Below are 18,100 nucleotides of genomic sequence, written 5' to 3' on the forward strand. Positions count from 1 at the left end.
CATTTCAGCCCTGCATTTTTTAAGAATTTGAAATTTTTTGAAAAACATCATTCTACTTTGACATTATGGTGTATTGTGTGTAGGCCAGTGACAAAATATCTCAATGTAATCCATGTTAATTTCAGGCTGTAACACAACAACATGTGGGAATGTCAAGAGTTTGTAAGTACTTTCTGAAGGCAGTGTATATCTTTTCATTAGTGCAACGTGACTGGTTGTCATGTCTGACTGAAATACAGGACAAATCAACCTTTTTTTCTAAATTAGTGGTGTTTGAAGTTGTTGGTAAAGTGCAGAACATGATTGTTTGGTTGCAGAACAAAGGGCCAAAATGCGAGACTGTACTGTACATTTCCTTGTTCGACTTCATTAAACACTGATGCTATAGAATAGATTAGAATATATTAATTAGATTAGAATAAAACTTTATTGTCCTCACAAAAATGCTATTTGTTTTAATTTGGAATTTCAAACCTTTTCACGGTTTCACAGTAGAAGTCATTGGCTCTCCCTGGTCCTGTGGCTCTGCTACTGTGAATCATGCTACTGTGTGTTTCGACTAACAAATGACCTCTTGACATAAGAAAACAGAAGAGCAAGCTTTTACATATTTATTCTATTGTAGTAAGCGCTGTGCTATTGTCCTATTACATACACGCGCACACACAGAAACACATTCTTATGCAAACACGCACACACCTCCAGAGGGGTGTGTGAGGGTGGAGGAATGAGGGTGGAGGTCTGTCTGAGGACAGGACAATGTTCTTCCTGGAGAGAGACCAGATTTATTATCGGTAAATAATGACACCCAGACAGACAGGCAAAGACAGACAGATGGATGGATAGTGAAGAGGAACAATCTAGTCCTGTATAAAATGGGAACCTTTTGAGTATTATCCAGATGCCCCAACTACAGCTATTATGCTTTATGAAACATTATAACACATTCATATGACAAAAACACTAACCCCATTAAAAAAAAAAGAAAGGGGAACCAAAGTGCAAGTGTTTACTGTTCTTTCTTGGTGCTTTTATAGGTGTACAAAAAGAAGACAGAGACTGCCAAGAAGGAGTACCTGAAGCAGCTGGCTGCATACAGAGCAAGCCTGGTCTCACAGGTAGGGACCCAGACATAAACATAAGTCTTCATGAGAGCTGTGGTCAGTTGATTCTCTATGACTGTATGACTCTGATAAGGTAACACTGTTACACTCTTTTACCCTCTTCCAACTCTGTCTTTCCTGTTCTCTCTCTCTCTCTCTCCCCTCCTTCCAGAGTTACAATGATCCAGGTGATGTCAAGGTGTCCCAGGCCTCCTCTATGCTGGGGCCCAAGCCCCCCGTGTTCCCCGGATCAGGCCAGCAGCACCCCCACCCCCATCACTCCCACCCCAGCCTCTACATGAGCCACCCCTACCACCACCAGAGCCACCACCCCCACCCCCACCACCAGCAGCAGCAGTCCCAGCAGCACCAGGCCGGCCTCAGCCCCCACCTGTCCCCCCTTCAGGGTCTCTCCAGGGGGGTGGCCCCCCGGGCCAGTGGACCCCATACAGGAGGAGTGTCTCTGGGCAGCATGGCGGCGGCGACAACCCCTCCCCTCCAGATCAGCCCACCCCTCCACTCCCACTCTCATCTAGGAATGCACCACCAGCAACAGCTCGGTGGACACCCGCTGTCTCTGCACTCGCCCTCCATGGCCCAGGTGAGTTCAACACACAAACACACACTCATGGCCCAGGTGAGTTCCACACTGTACATATTATGCATATTGCGGTAATACGCTTAAACATGGTCACCTACAATGTACAGTTACACACACTCACATAAACATGCATACGTGATGCAACCACATCAAATGGAGAGTGTAAGTGGTGTGTGTGTGTTTTATGGGTTGATGAGGATGTTATACTGTATATGATTCATGGTATTTACAATCACATCCGGTCCCTTCATGTTCCCTCAGGGCCAGAGATTGAGGGCAAGCAAGGATGTATTCATATCTGCCAGCCTGATACTGTGTACACACACACACATACACACACACACACACACACACTAGGGCTGTGACGGTCATGGAATTTTGGATGACGGTAAATGACCGTGGTCTACATAATAACCTTTAGAATAGCAATTATTTTCTTCTTCACATTTTCTCCTTTCCTCCGCTTCTGACCGCATGTGCTGCCATAGAAATAGAATGGGAATCCCATTCAAGTCAATGATGGCATAATGGGTGGACTGGCGGCCATTGCGAGTGTACCCATAGGAGCAAAGCAGGAAGTAAAAGCAGGAAGTGTACCCATCAATCTATGCTGTTATTTGTTGATTCAACTCAACTGACATGGCAAAAACTACATTCCATTGCATGAGCCACATCAGTTAACAATTACCAAGGAAATTATTCCATCACAATATCAGGCAGCCATTGCACGTGTACCCATGAGTTTATTCCATTCTATTCATCGCTTGCTACAACACCTTGCATTTTTCAGCAAGGGGCAACAAAGTTTCATCATGTTGTTAAGAGTCCATGTTATACCAGAAATACCAGAAAACCACACAGATGCCCGGCTGTCCCATCTTCAGTCAGCTGTTCCTCCCATCTTCACAAAATGTTGTTGGGTATATTTTTCAATGGTAATGAAGGTTGTTTTATTTTCGTGACGGTCTTTATCCATAACCGTAGGTTATATGGTAATTGTGCCATCCCTAACACACACACACACAATCCCCCATTTTCCATTTTCTCCCAGTAATAAACAAATGCATTAGGCTGATGATGTGATATAAGGACGCCAACAGCAGCACATTGAGATTGATGAATGCATCAGTGGTGGAGACAAAACGCCAGGCAGGCAGAGCTATCTGATGAAGCCAGTCTAGCAGACAGGACAGGACACACACACAGGAAATGAGATGAGTTCTCTGTAGAGGCTAGTCAACAACACAGATTGGAAGAGCATCTCTCTCTCTCTCTCTCTCTCTCTCTCTCTCTCTCTCTCATATATATAGAGAATACATACAAGAATACAAAATGGAGCTCAATGGGCTAATTTCCTCACTAATGCAACAGAGAAGTTGTGCTTTGTCCTGGAAATAAAATACAAACACACCAACAAACAAAGAAAATAATGAATATACCAATCAACAACCACAGAACAGTTGTGTTAGAGAGAGGACTGTGGGAGGGACACATCTAACATACCCCACTGTCTATTCCCTATAGAGTACTACTTTTGGCCAGAGCTCAATAGGTTGGTGTCATTTGAGACGGACATTAGTTTGATAAGGGGACATTACATTTACATTTAAGTCATTTAGCAGACGCTCTTATCCAGAGCGACTTACAAATTGGTGCATTCACCTTATGATATCCAGTGGAACAACCACTTTACAATAGTGCATCTAACTCTTTTAAGGGGGGGGGGGGGGGTTAGAAGGATTACTTTATCCTATCCTAGGTATTCCTTAAAGAGGTGGGGTTTCAGGTGTCTCCGGAAGGTGGTGATTGACTCCGCTGACCTGGCGTCGTGAGGGAGTTTGTTCCACCATTGGGGTGCCAGAGCAGCGAACAGTTTTGACTGGGCTGAGCGGGAACTGTACTTCCTCAGAGGTAGGGAGGCGAGCAGGCCAGAGGTGGATGAACGCAGTGCCCTTGTTTGGGTGTAGGGCCTGATCAGAGCCTGAAGGTACGGAGGTGCCGTTCCCCTCACAGCTCCGTAGGCAAGCACCATGGTCTTGTAGCGGATGCGAGCTTCAACTGGAAGCCAGTGGAGAGAGCGGAGGAGCGGGGTGACGTGAGAGAACTTGGGAAAGTTGAACACCAGACGGGCTGCGGCGTAGGGGTTTAATGGGGTTTGTAGGGGTTTAATGGCACAGGCAGGGAGCCCAGCCAACAGCGAGTTGCAGTAATCCAGACGGGAGATGACAAGTGCCTGGATTAGGACCTGCGCCGCTTCCTGCGTGAGGCAGGTTCGTACTCTGCGAATGTTGTAGAGCATGAACCTACAGGAACGGGTCACCGCCTTGATGTTAGTTGAGAACGACAGGGTGTTGTCCAGGATCACGCCAAGGTTCTTAGCACTCTGGGAGGAGGACACAATGGAGTTGTCAACCGTGATGGCGAGATCATGGAACGGGCAGTCCTTCCCCGGGAGGAAGAGCAGCTCCGTCTTGCCGAGGTTCAGCTTGAGGTGGTGATCCGTCATCCACACTGATATGTCTGCCAGACATGCAGAGATGCGATTCACCACCTGGTTATCAGAGGGGGGAAAGGAGAGGATTAATTGTGTGTCGTCTGCATAGCAATGATAGGAGAGACCATGTGAGGATATGACAGAGCCAAGTGACTTGGTGTATAGCGAGAATAGGAGAGGGCCTAGAACAGAGCCCTGGGGGACACCAGTGGTGAGAGCACGTGGTGCGGAGACAGATTCTTGCCACGCCACCTGGTAGGAGCGACCTGTCAGGTAGGACGCAAACCAAGCGTGGGCCGCGCCGGAGATGCCCAGCTCGGAGAGGGTGGAGAGGAGGATCTGATGGTTCACAGTATCAAAGGCAGCCGATAGGTCTAGAAGGATGAGAGCAGAGGAGAGAGAGTTAGCTTTAGCAGTGCGGAGCGCCTCCGTGACACAGAGAAGAGCAGTCTCAGTTGAATGACTAGTCTTGAAACCTGACTGATTTGGATCAAGAAGGTCATTCTGAGAGAGATAGCAGGAGAGCTGGCCAAGGACGGCACGTTCAAGAGTTTTGGAGAGAAAAGAAAGAAGGGATACTGGTCTGTAGTTGTTGACATCGGAGGGACCAGGGACCAGGTCGTTATGGAAAAATCTATCCAGGGGAACAGGTGACAGACCTCTTCAGTGAGAAAGAAACATACCTTCTGATTTCCTGTCCGTGTTACCTAGAATGAACAACAAATCAACATTTACGTTTGAGTCATTTAGCAGACGCTCTTATCCAGAGCAACTTACAGTAGTGAGTGCATACATTTTCATACTGGTCCCCTGTGGGATTCAAACCCAAACCCTGCCGTTGCAAGTGCCGTGCTCAACTGAGCAACACAGGACCCAGGGGAGGGTTTGTGGGAGATTCTAGGTAAAGGCGATGGGGTGAATTATCATTTTTTACTGTGATGTGGCTTTCAAGCCTAACTCTCTATGTCACTCACGTCCTAGACGAGTTATATCAATATAGAAAAGGCTACTCAACCTATCCTGGTAGTTTGACTGTGTCTAATCTCGCTTAACCCAGAACTAAAAGCTCACGGAATTTGGTTATGTTTACGTAGTCTGTCCAGTGTCCACGAGAGATTAGACTGTGTCCTACCACTCTCACCTGTCCAATGTGTTAGATGACTTAACCTTCTTAGAAGAACATAACGGAAAGATAGTGTCTTTATGCTGTAGCTTTGAGATTGTGGACTCTAGGTATTCAGTAAGCATTGTGGGAATCGTTGTTGTTTTTTTTAAAGAGAGGAACTGCCATTTGTTTCTTTATCTCTGCTCAGCAGGCAAATGAACTGTTGCTGTGGCTGATCGAACATTTATTTGAGGAGAGGGGGAGGAGGTTGTGGAGGGGTGCCTAAGTCTTCATACGGATTAGAATATGAATTTGTCTGAAGTCCAATTTGAGATGAGCTGCCTGTATGGGGCTGCCTGTATGGGGCTGCCTGTATGGCTGTGTCAGTCCGTGGAGAAAATAGGGGAAGAATGGTTAAACGGAGGTTTGGGTTTGGTTGCCACTAAGCCCCCAGCGCTCAGATCCCTCTTTTATTGGGGACTTTTAAATCCCGCGGGGAGTAATAATCCTTCCTCGCTCAATTTTGCATATTTTGTTAGGGAGAGAGCGCAAACAAAAAAAACATCAGGGCTCAAACTTTTCCCCTGAGCTAAGAGAGTAGGGGAAGGGGGGTATGAGGAGGTGGGGGAAAGGGGGAGAGGGAGGGAAAGCGAGAGATACAAAAGGGGCAGATGGGGTCTTTGTGATGGAGTGAAGGAGAAGAATTTGTGGAACAATGCCTGAATAGGTGAGAGTCTGAGGAGGGGGAAGAGAACTCAGCCACCTGCTGTCCCCTCTCTGTCCCCTCTCTTTTAGAGAAGGGTTTGTAGCGTAGCGCCCAGATTAACTTCCCTTTCATACGCTCTCTCTCTCTCTCTCTCCTCTATCTGTCCCACTCCTCCCTTTCTCCTACAAAAGAAAAAAGAAAAACTCTTCAAGAAACCCCAACATTAAAATATCTGCTCCCATAATTAAAATAACTACTTTCTTACTTCCCACCTTCTGTCTCTCCCCCTACCACAGCTAGCTAGGGTCCACCTCCTCAGAGTACACTCAGTTCTACCATGGACTCTCTACAGGGCAGCTCCGTCCAAAAACCAACTCGTACATTGAGGATACTACAATACTTGCTTTATTGGTCCATTTGCATGGATATTCTTAATTTTTTGTAGTTGCAGTATCCAACCTGACACACACAGGCTTGGTGCAGCACAGGGACTACGGCAGAGCAGCACCCCAGGAGCACTTAGGATGCACTCATGTCTATCAGAGCCTATTTGTATCATACTATAACTTAACATCGGTGGTGAATATTTAATTCACAGATTCTTATATAGTGTATCTGTGTACAGTACTGCTATAGAGAATTCTACAATACTTTCCCATCCATAGTATCCACGGATCAATTATCCAAGTTATATCAATCAATCAAATGTATTTATAAAGCCCTTTTTACATCAGCTGATGTCACAAAGTGCTGTACAGAAACCCAGCCTAAAACCCCAAACAGCAAGCAATGCAGGTGTAGAAGCACGGTGTCTAGGAAAAACTCCCTAGAAAGGCCAGAACCTAGGAAGAAACCTAGAGAGGAACCAGGCTATGAGGGGTGACCAGTCCTCTTCTGGCTGTGCCGGGTGGAGATTATAACAGAACATGGCCAAGATGTTCAAATGTTCATAGATGACCAGCAGGGTCAAATAATAATAATCACAGTGGTTGTAGAGGGTGCAGCAGGTCAGCACCTCAGGAGTAAAATGTCAGTTGGCTTTTCATAGCCGATCATTCAGAGTATCTCTACTGCTCCTGCTGTCTCCAGAGAGTTGAAAACAGCAGGTCTGGGATAAGGTAGCACGTCTGGTGAACAGGTCAGGATTCCATAGCCGCAGGCAGAACGGTTGAAACTGGAGCAGCAGCACGGCCAGGTGGACTGGGGACAGCAAGGAGTCATCAGGCCAGGTAGTCCTGAGGCATGGTCCTAGGGCTCAGGTCCTCCGAGAGAGAGAGAGACAGAAAGAAAGAAAGTAAGAAAGAGAGAAAAAGAGATAGAGAATTAGAGAGAGCATACTTAAATTCACACAGGACACCAGATAAGACAGGAGAAATACTCCAGATATAACAGACTGACCCTAGCCCCCCGACACAAACTACTGCAGCATAAATACTGGAAGCTGAGACAGGAGGGGTTGGGAGACACCGTGGCCCCATCCGACGATACCCCCGGACAGGGCCAAACAGGCAGGATATAACCCCACCCACTTTGCTAAAGCACAGCCCCCACACCACTAGAGGGATATCTTCAACCACCAACTTACCATCCTGAGATGGTCTGATGTTCTTACACATCCCTGCACGTGACTTGATTTAGCTGTTATAGGTTTTGTAAGAGACATCAGTGTCATGGGAATTGTGTGCTGTGGACTCAGACTCCATAACAACTTGTGAGATTCTAACCATCTGTATGTACAGTGCATTCAGAAAAGTATTCAGACTTTCCGAATGGTGTTGACCCCATGACTTTTTCCACATTTTGTTGCGTTACAGCCTCATTCTAAAATTGATTAAATACATTTTTTTCCTCATCAATCTACACACAATACCCATAATGACAAAGCAAAAACATTATTATATATATTTTTTTATGTATTCAAAATAAAAACCAAGATGATGGAGGTCACTGTGTTCTTGGGGACCTACAATGCTGCAGACATGTTTTGGTACCTTTCCCCAGATCTGTGCCTCGACACAAACCTGTCTCGGAGCTCTCTAATTCGTTCAACCTCATGGCTTGGTTTTTGCTCTTACATGCACTGTCAACTGAGGGACCTTATATAGGGAGGTGTGCCTTTCCAAATCATGTCCAATCAATTGAATTTACCACAGGTGGACTCTAATCAAGTTGTAGAAACATCTCAAGGATGATAATTGGAAACAGGATGCACCTGAGACACCTCCATTTCGAGTCTCATAGCAAAGGGTCAGAATACTTGTGTAAATGTGATATTCCCAGGGGGGGTTATTTATAAATTTGCAAAAAAATCTAAAAACCTGTTTTTGCTTTGTCATTATGGGGTATTGTGTGTAGATTGATGAGGGGGAAAAACGATTTAATACGTTTTAGAATAAGGCTGTAATGTAACAAAATGTGGAAAAAGTCAAGGGGTCTGAATTCTTTCTGAATGCACTGTAAATGCAAGGTGCTCATCTTCTTCTGAGGGATAAGTGTCTAACTAAGTCTGGCTTATTTCACATGATATGTGCACATACAGTATACAGTCGTGGCCAAAAGTTTTGAGAATGACACAAAAATGTATTTTCACAAAGTCTGCTGCCTCAGTTTGTATGATGGCAATTTGCATATACTCCAGAATGTTATGAAGAGTGATCAGATGAATTGCAATTAATTGCAAAGTCCCCCTTTGCCATGTAAACGAACTGAATCCCCAAAAAAACATTTCCACTGCATTTCAGCCCTGCCACAAAAGGACCAGCTGACATCATGTCAGTGATTCTCTCGTTAACACAGGTGTGAGTGTTGACGAGGACAAGGCTGGAGATCACTCCGTCATCCTGATTGAGTTCGAATAACAGACTGGAAGCTTCAAAAGGAGGGTGGTGCTTGGAATCATTGTTCTTCCTCTGTCAACCATGGTTACCTGCAAGGAAACACGTGCCATCATCATTGCTTTGCACAAAAAGGGCTTCACAGGTAAGGATATTGCTGCCAGTAAGATTGCACCTAAATCAACCATTTATCGGATCATCATCAACAACTACAAGGAGAGCGGTTCAATTGTTGGGAAGAAGGCTTCAGAGCGCCCAAGAAAGTCCAGCAAGCGCCAGGACCGTCTCCTAAAGTTGATTCAGCTGTGGGATCGGGGAACCACCAGTACAGAGCTTGCTCAGGAATGGCAGCAGGCAGGTGTGAGTGCATCTGCACGCACAGTGAGGCAAAGACTTTTGGAGAATGGCCTGGTGTCAAGAAGGGCAGCAAAGAAGCCACTTCTCTCCAGGAAAAACATCAGGGACAGACGGATATTCTGCAAAAGGTACAGGGATTGGACTGCTGAGGACGGGGGTAAAGTCGTTTTCTCTGATGAATCCCCTTTCCGATTGGGGAAAAAGCTTTTCCTGAGAAGAAGGTGAGCGCTACCATCAGTCCTGTGTCATGCCAACAGTAAAGCATCCTGAGAACATTCATGTATGGGGTTGCTTCTCAGCCAAGGGAGTGGGCTCACTCACAAGAACACAGCCATGAATAAAGAATGGTACCAACACATCCTCCAAGAGCAACTTCTCCCAACCATCCAGGAACAGTTTGGTGACGAACAATGCCTTTTCCAGCATGATGGAGCACCTTGCCATAAGGCAAAGTGATAACTAAGTGGCTCTGGGAACAAAACATCAATATTTTGGGTCCATGGCCAGGAAACCCCAGACCTTAATCCCATTGAGAACTTGTGGTCAATCCTCAAGAGGCGGGTGGACAAACAAAAACCCACAAATTCTGACAAACTCCAAGCATTGATTATGCACGAATGGGCTGCCATCAGTCAGGATGTGGCCCAGAAGTTAATTGACAGCATGCCAGGGCAGACTGCAGAGGTCTTGAAAAAGAAGGGTCAACACTGCAAAAACACTGCAAATATTGACTCTTTGCATCAACTTCATGTAATTGTCAATAAAAGCCTTTGACACTTATGAAATGCTTGTAATTATACTTCAGTATTCCATAGTAACATCTGACAAAAAATATCTAAAGACACTGAAGCAGCAAACTTTGTGAAAATTAATATTTGTGTCATTCTCAAAACTTTTCGCAACGACTGTACACTGAGTGTACAAAACACCTTCCTAATATTGAGTTGCACCCCTTTTTGCCCTCAGAACAGCCTCAATTCGTCGGTGCATGGACTCGACAAGGTGTCGAAAGCATTCCACAGAGAGCTGGCCCATGTTGACTCCAATGCATTCTTGATACACACAGGAAACTGTTGAGAGTGAAAAACCCATCAGCGTTGCAGTTCTTGACACACTCAAACTGGGGCGCCTGGCAGCTACTACCATACCCCATTCAAAGTCACGTAAATCTTTTGTCGTGCCCATTCACCCTCTAAATGCCACAATGCATGTCTCAGTTGTCTCAAGTCTTAAAAATCCTTCTTTAACCTGTCTCCTCCCCTTCATCTACACTGATTGAAGTGGATTTAACAAGTAACATCAATAAGGGATCATAGCTTTCACCTGGATTCACCTGGTCAGTTAATGTCATGGAAAGTACTATGTACTGTACATGCTACTAAGATGCACTTTGGCACTGCAATACATGCTCCCAAGGTTGGATGCAACTCCTGTGCCTCTTCTGCCATTCATTCCAATTAGTGTGAATTGAAATGTATCCATGAACAAGATGGCGGCCATTAGCGGCACATTCTAGAATCTATGACCTAGGCCACTCTAGTAATTGAATGTATCTCCGAGTAGGATAACACTGGAAAACATGGACTCTAATGCTAGACTTCTCTTTTCCAGGGATTTCCTCTCCAGTCAGAATTCCAGAACATGATCAACTCGTCCGGTGGGCAGGGACTGTCCCCATCCATGGACTACAGACAGGTGTGTCGGAATGGGCCCAGCCAGCACCTCGACTGGACCAGCGAATACTGCGGCAACGGGTAGGAATTCACTCTCACTCACTCGGGCAGTTATTTCCATGACAGTTACTGGCTGGCAAGATTTCATGACCACCACAGCTCTACACACACCCATTATTCTATTCACACAAACACTCAGAATACTCATCATTATTATATAGTATGACAATAGAGAAACACAGCAGATATGAGAGTATGAACAGAGTTTATACTCTGTGTGACCTTTAGGGCAGGTTTCCCAGAAATAGATGAGGTCCAATTATGAACTAAGAAGTACTTTGAATGGAGAATCTCCATTGAGCAAGCTCTGTATTCCAGGAGTAGGTGATTTTGTTTCACTCTTCCAGTCTGAACCCAAGTTGCAATCAATCAATCAAACTCTATTTTAATTGTATTTCACAACACAAATGCAAGGGTCTCAACACATGTTAAGAGACATTGATTATTATTGATTGATTGATTATTATTTTATTGTTATTCCTCATGGTTCCTCCATCTCCTCTTCTTTCAGAGCTCTTCAGAGAGACAAGCCTCTGTTCCTGACCTGATCTGACCTCTAACCTCCACAAAACCACCCCCGGAACAGACTGCAACCTGACCCGGTCCACATTCGGTCCCACTCTGCGTTCACTGGACCAAGGCATTGCCCTCAACCCTAGCAGAAACTCCTTGACCACCACCTCCCACTCTGGCCAAACCATCTGACCGTCACTCAAACAAGAAAGGCAGAAGCACATTTTCCAAAACATCCATATTTTGATATGTTTTGGTTCTTTGTGATCTACTTTGAAAATAATCATACTGATGTCATGAGTGGGTTTTGGATTCTTTGTGACCCACACTCTACCCTCACCTGATATTAGATACAAATGTCAAGTTAATGTTTTTGGACTTTGCAATGTATGCCCATAAAGGCACAAATAAATGTGTTCAGAGATGTGAAAGAATAGGCAATACTGTCCTCTCTACTGACATGTCATTGGATCGTTACTGATATGTCACTGGGTTGTGTTTTGAGGAAGACAAGCTGGTGACGTAAAAGCGTTAGGTTAAGACCATTGTTCAAATCCCAGAAGTTAATTTAGCACTTAGGGGCTCTTGGGTCTTTTTTTCCCACACATAGCAAGATGTCAACCAAAACCCCAAAATTACTTTTATTTTGAAAGGAAAAACAAGATCTTTATCATTTGAAAAAATAAATAAAGAACACCTATTATATTTCTATACCTCTTTCCTCTTTCTCTTAATCTCTGGCTCTCTCTCTCTGCTACTGGACTGCCTTAGAGACTGTCGTGTGTCTTTGAGCAGTGTTGTGTTGCTCTTTCTAAATTGATGCTGATCATGTTCATAGGATCCTCTGTGGACTATGTCGAGGCTGGTTAGTATAGACATCCCCTCAAGCTGTACATAGAATTTTGTGTTACTCTTGCTCCTAGGGTATAACAACAAATGCTTTTTTCAAGTGCAGTGTGATTTTGAATTGGATCACACTGGTTTTAATTTAACTATCAAAGAAGGGAAATTGATTAAACGGCTGTTATAGTTGTTTGGATTTTATTGGGGCGTAAACATTTTCAATATCATGATATTTGTAAGATAAAACTTGCTAAATCAGTAGTTTCCATTCTCTGAAATAAAGTCGTAAACTTTGGCTGCCCTTTACCTGGAAAACATCCCAATCCTGTGTCTGAGGTTGTTCCTCTTTATCAGTAGAAAGCGTCAGAATGAGAATGGTAGAGACAGATTGGTAGAGTGGCAATATATACAACCCTGACATCTGGCTCGTTGTCACTCTTCTGATCACTCCCATCTCTCTTTCTCTCTCTCCAAGTCTCTTCATCATGCTGCGCCTATTTATGAAACAATAACTGTAGGTGTTTTTTTAAAGTCCTTATGTTTAATAGCGTTGATGATGGCTGTCTTCTCTGTTCCATCTGGGTTCCTTTCTCTTTGGCAGAAAAACGTCTCCAGGCAACAACAATGTGAAGAATTGTGTTCTTATTTTTAGTTTCTAATGTGTTTGAAAGAAATAAAGTCAAACCTGCATTTTTGTGCAGTAATCACTCACTTTTGGATTCCCTGTGTTTTTATTTCAACCTGAAGTGCCTGATGGATTGGGAGAACAGACAACTGAGTCCTAATTCTGTAGGAAGTCCTTGGGAATGTGTTGACTGGAAGTAACAATTTCAGCTTTATCTTGAAGATAAAAAATATTCCTACAAAGATGTTTTGGTACTGTAAACTAGAAGTTATGGTAATTTCAGGGAAGAAAAATACTTTTAAATTCAGTGTCTCTACCAGTGGAGGCTCCTCAGAGGAGGAAGGGGAGGACCATCCTCCTCACTGAATTTCATAAAAATTAAAATAGTGAAACATTAAAAAGTTAACATTTTTTGATTAAACTATACTAAATATATTCAAATGTCACCAAATAATTAAAACACTGTTTTGCAATGAAGTTCATGGTGTAGCCAGAGGACAGCTAGCTTCTGTCCTCCTCTGGGTACATTGACTTCAATACAATACCTTGGAGGCTCATGGTTCTCACCCCCTTCCATAGACTTACACAGTAATTATGACAACTTCCGAAGGATGTCCTCCAACCAATCAGAGCTCTTGCAGCATGAACTGACATGTTGTCCTCCCAATCAAAGAATCAGATAATTCATCTAGTACTGAAAGCATAAGCTACAATTAGCTAGCACTGCAGTGTAGAAAATGTGTTGAGTAATTGCGAAGGGAAAAGGTGAGAGGAGGAGAGCGCGTAGATGCGAGAAGAAATTATACAACGAGCAAAGTGATTATGCTGTTTGTATGTGGCTGCTATGAAAGTGAACTGTGTTTGTGAGTGATCAGGGGTGTCCCTTGCCGCATCCTCAGAGCATGCGCAAAGCAGCTGGCTGGTGCATTTACAGACATATTAAATTGTTCCCTATCCCAGTCTGCTGTTCCCACATGCTTCAAGACGGCCACCATTGTTCCTGTACCCAAGAAGGCAAAGATAACTGAACTAAATGACTATCGCCATGTAGCACTCACTTCTGTCATCATGAAGTGCTTTGAGTGACAAGTCATGGATCATATCACCTCCACCTTACCGGCCACCCTAGACCCACTTCGGTTTGCATATCGCCCCAACAGGTCCACAGATGATTCAATCGCCGTCACACTGCACACTGCCCTATCCCATCTGGACAAGAGGAATACCTACGTATGTAAGAATGCTGTTCATCGACTACCGCTCAGCATTCAACACCATAGTAGCCTCCAAGCTCATCATTAAGCTGGAGGCCCTGGTTCTCAACCCCGGCCTGTGCAATTGGGTCCTGGACTTTCTGACGGGCCACCCCCAGGTGGTGAATGTAGGAGACATCTCCACTTCGCTGACTCTCAACACTGGGGCCCCACAAGGGTGCATGCTCAGCCCCCTCCTGTTCACCCATGACTGCGTGGCCATGCACGCCTCCAACTCAATCATCAAGTTTGCAGACGACACAACGGTAGTGGGCTTGATCACCAACAACAATGAGACAGCCTACAGGGAGGAGGTGAGGGCTCTGGGAGTGTGGTGTCAGGAAAACAACCTCTCAGGCAAGGTCAACAAAACAAAGGAGATGATCATGGACTTCAGGAAACAGCAGAGGGTGCACCTCCCTATCCACATCAAAGGGACAGCAGTGGAGAAGGTGGAAAGTTTTAAGTTCCTCGGCGTACACATCTCAGACAAACTGAAATAGTCCACCCACACAGACAGTGTGGTGAAGAAGGCGCAAGAGCGCCTCTTCAACCTCAGGAGGCTATAGAAATTTGGCTTGTCACCCCAAACCCTGACAAACTTTTACAGATGCACAATTGAGAGCATCCTGTCGGGCTGTATAACCGCCTGGTATGGCAACTGCACCGCCCTCAACCGCAAGGCTCTCCCACCAAAGGGTGGTGCGGTCTGCACAACGCATCACCGGGGGCAAACTACCTGCCCTCCAGGACACCTACAGCACCCGATGTCACAGGAAGGCCATAAAGATCGTCAAGGACAACAACCACTCGAGCCACTGCCTGTTCATCCTGCTATCATCCAGAAGAAGAGGTCAGTACAGGTGCATCAAAGCTGGGACCAAGAGACTGAAAAACAGCTTCTATCTCAAGGCCATCAGACTGTTAAACAGCCATCACTAACACAGAGAGGCTGCTGCCTACATAAAGACTCAAATCATTGGCCACTTTAATAATTGGATCACTAGTCACTTTAAACAATGCCACTTTAATAATGTTTACATATCTTACATTACTCATATGTATATACTGTGTCTTATACCATCTATTGCATCTTGCCTAAGCTGCTCGGCCATCGCTCATCCATATACTTATATGTACATATTCTCATTCACCCCTTTAGATTTGTGTGTATTAGGTAGTTGGGGAATTGTTAGATTACATGTTAGATATTACTGCATTGTCGGAAGTAGAAGCACAAGTATTTCACTACACTCGCATTAACATCTGCTAATTTGATTTGTATTCATTCTGCCGATTCTGTTGATAACATTTCTTAAGCTGTTAAACTCTGGCCCCCTCTGGTATCATTTTAGGCATAATAGTGTATACTACCCTCATAAAGTAAATTGTACTGTTAGAAATGTAAGAACTGTGGAATTCAGATAAAGGTGTCAGAAACAATGCGCCTACTACAGAACCCGAGATACAGCACACCAGATCTTTAACCTAATGGTGGCGCTCTAAACATGCGCATATTCCCATTGGAACACAGACATCTTAAACGTGCAGGGCTTGTGCAACGTGCCAGACCTTAATTTTCCGTCTTACAGTTATGATATACATATGGGAAAGCTGAAGTCTCTACCTATCCACTGATGTACATACTGTACATCCTCTGTCTTATTCCCAGTTCGTCCACTAGATAGTAGTAGGAGATCACATGATGTCTCTTGGCCACTTGAAACCAGTTGCGTCTGGTTTCGGTAGTGAGTCACTGTGTAAAAATGGCTGAACGGATTTTCAAGCCTGACATCTTAAAATGACCTTAGCAATCAGGGCTTCCAAGTTATTGAGTTTGTTTTTTAAAATATGACACAGACAGAAGAAGAAACTTTTCCAATTGTAAATGATGAGCTAGCTAAACGGCGCATGTGGAGGATGCATGTAAGGTAATGTGGATGGAGAAGGAAATGCATTGCTTCACAATGACCATGAGGGTGTACCCTTTCCATGCGTACTAAATGTATGTACTTTGGTGACTCTATGAATATGACCATAGCGCATGATTTATGGCCTTTATGGGAGGGAAGGGAGATTCTTATGACATTAACAGCAGTAAGATTTTAGTTTGATTTCCAAAAAGTCAAGGCCTATAGCTTTCAAATTATATGTCAATTATGACATTTTTTGGGGAGGGGTACCCACCAAACTCACCGGGCCCTGTACAGGGTCCAAAACAACCGCTCAAATTTAGCAAACAACCGCTCAGATTTAGCAAACGGAATGAAATGGGGATAAACATACCTGAATTTGTCCAATAGAAACTCTCGTTGGCAACGGTTGGACTAATGATTACACCTTAAATCAGCTAGATGCAGGCAAGAGTGTGCAAGGCGGTATTGAATGTGTTACTGTCACCGTGATGACAAAAAATGTCTCTCAACCTGTACACCTACGTTGTAAACGTTCATTCATAAGCTAGGTTGTAGCAACCTCATGATGGGTATAGGGAAAATTGGTGTCATGTATACTGAACAAAAATATAAATGCAACATACAACAATTTCAAAGATTTTACTGAGTTACAGTACATTTGAGGAAATCAGTCAGTTGACATAAATAAATGAGGCCCTAATCTATTGATTTCACATGACTGGGAATACAGATATACATCTGTTGGTCAAGATACCTTTTAGTATCTCGTCACGTTATTTTTGTGCATTCTAATTGTCATTGATAAAATGCAATTGTGTTCATTGTCGTTATGCCTGCCCATACCATAACCCACTGTTCACAATGTTGACTTCAGCAAACCGCTCACCCACACGACACAAATGGTATGTGTATATGTGGCCGGTTGGATGTACTTCCAAATTCTCTAAAATGACATTGGAGGCGGCTTATGGTAGATAAATTAACATTAAATTCTCTGCAAAAAACATGGGACCAACACTTTACATAGTGTTTATATTTTTGTTCAGTGTAGTAGCCTAAACCTATCGGTGTTGCATTGAGCTGGGTAAATGGAATATGAATGAGTCATCCAATTTGCTGGAATAGAAAAATATTATCATCCTCCCTGATCTTAAATGACACCAACTGCCACTGGTCCTTATTACATACCGTGTTGTGTCCTGTACAATTGCAATACTGTCCGTATATCACGTCAGACCAAGTCATCAATATAATATCAGACAATATTAGAGATTACCGCTAGTATGTTTTTGGATCAGTATCAAAATGGGCATAGAGATTGTAATTTGCTATTTAGAAAAACGGGCCAATAGCGTTAAGTATTCAGACGGTGTTCTATTAGTATCTTGTTTAGCAGATAATAGTGTGTTGTGGGTGGGAGGCTGTCTTGTGATTCTATTACATCCATCTTTTAAAAAGTTACTCTAAATAAATATATAAATTGTTCTGTCTGACCTGTGCCTATAAATGAATGTACTATGCCACAGTCATGTCCCAACAGACTATGCAGGCTTTAAGTCCAACCCTATTTAAACATACCTGATGAAGCTCTTGATGAGCAGCTGATTAAGTAGGATCATGCTGTGCATTCAGCAGGGTTGGAGTGAAGGTCTGCACACCCAGTTAGATTTCCAGGAGGGTTGGCCACCCCTGCCATACATAGACTGGCCTGAACTCTGCATGAGGAAGACATGCACTGCCCACTGGTGGCCAATAGAGACAACATGTAAACCAACTGCATTAGCAAAAAATACATGACCAATCTATAGTTAATTATGTACTGGTACGACATCACATGTAAAACAATTCCTGCAAGACATGAGTGGTTTGTAAACACAGTCATAAACGTATACATACAGGTTATGTAATGTAGCCATTTTACAATGTTCACACAGGCATACAGGCCTACTGTACACATGCCTTTACCACTCAAACACATGACAAAATAAACTGACACACACATTTATCGACGCCATGG

At 43.9% G+C, this 18,100-nt stretch overlaps 1 protein-coding gene across 2 annotated transcripts in view; it reads left to right on the forward strand.

Moving 5' to 3' along the window:
* LOC129823953 (thymocyte selection-associated high mobility group box protein TOX-like) overlaps positions 1 to 13,000 on the forward strand; it is a 96,184-nt gene extending 83,184 nt beyond the window's left edge. For both annotated transcript variants that reach the window (XM_055883096.1, XM_055883095.1), the window contains exons 7-10: positions 1,038 to 1,118; positions 1,276 to 1,704; positions 10,812 to 10,954; positions 11,445 to 13,000. In XM_055883096.1, coding sequence (XP_055739071.1) covers positions 1,038 to 1,118; positions 1,276 to 1,704; positions 10,812 to 10,954; positions 11,445 to 11,481 — 690 coding nt within the window. In that variant the 3' untranslated portion in view covers positions 11,482 to 13,000. The remainder of the gene's footprint in view (positions 1 to 1,037; positions 1,119 to 1,275; positions 1,705 to 10,811; positions 10,955 to 11,444) is intronic.
* The last annotated feature ends 5,100 nt before the right edge of the window (positions 13,001 to 18,100 follow it).

Source organism: Salvelinus fontinalis, chromosome 26 (genome assembly GCF_029448725.1).
Source record: "Salvelinus fontinalis isolate EN_2023a chromosome 26, ASM2944872v1, whole genome shotgun sequence".
NCBI classification, from domain to species: Eukaryota; Metazoa; Chordata; class Actinopteri; order Salmoniformes; family Salmonidae; genus Salvelinus; species Salvelinus fontinalis.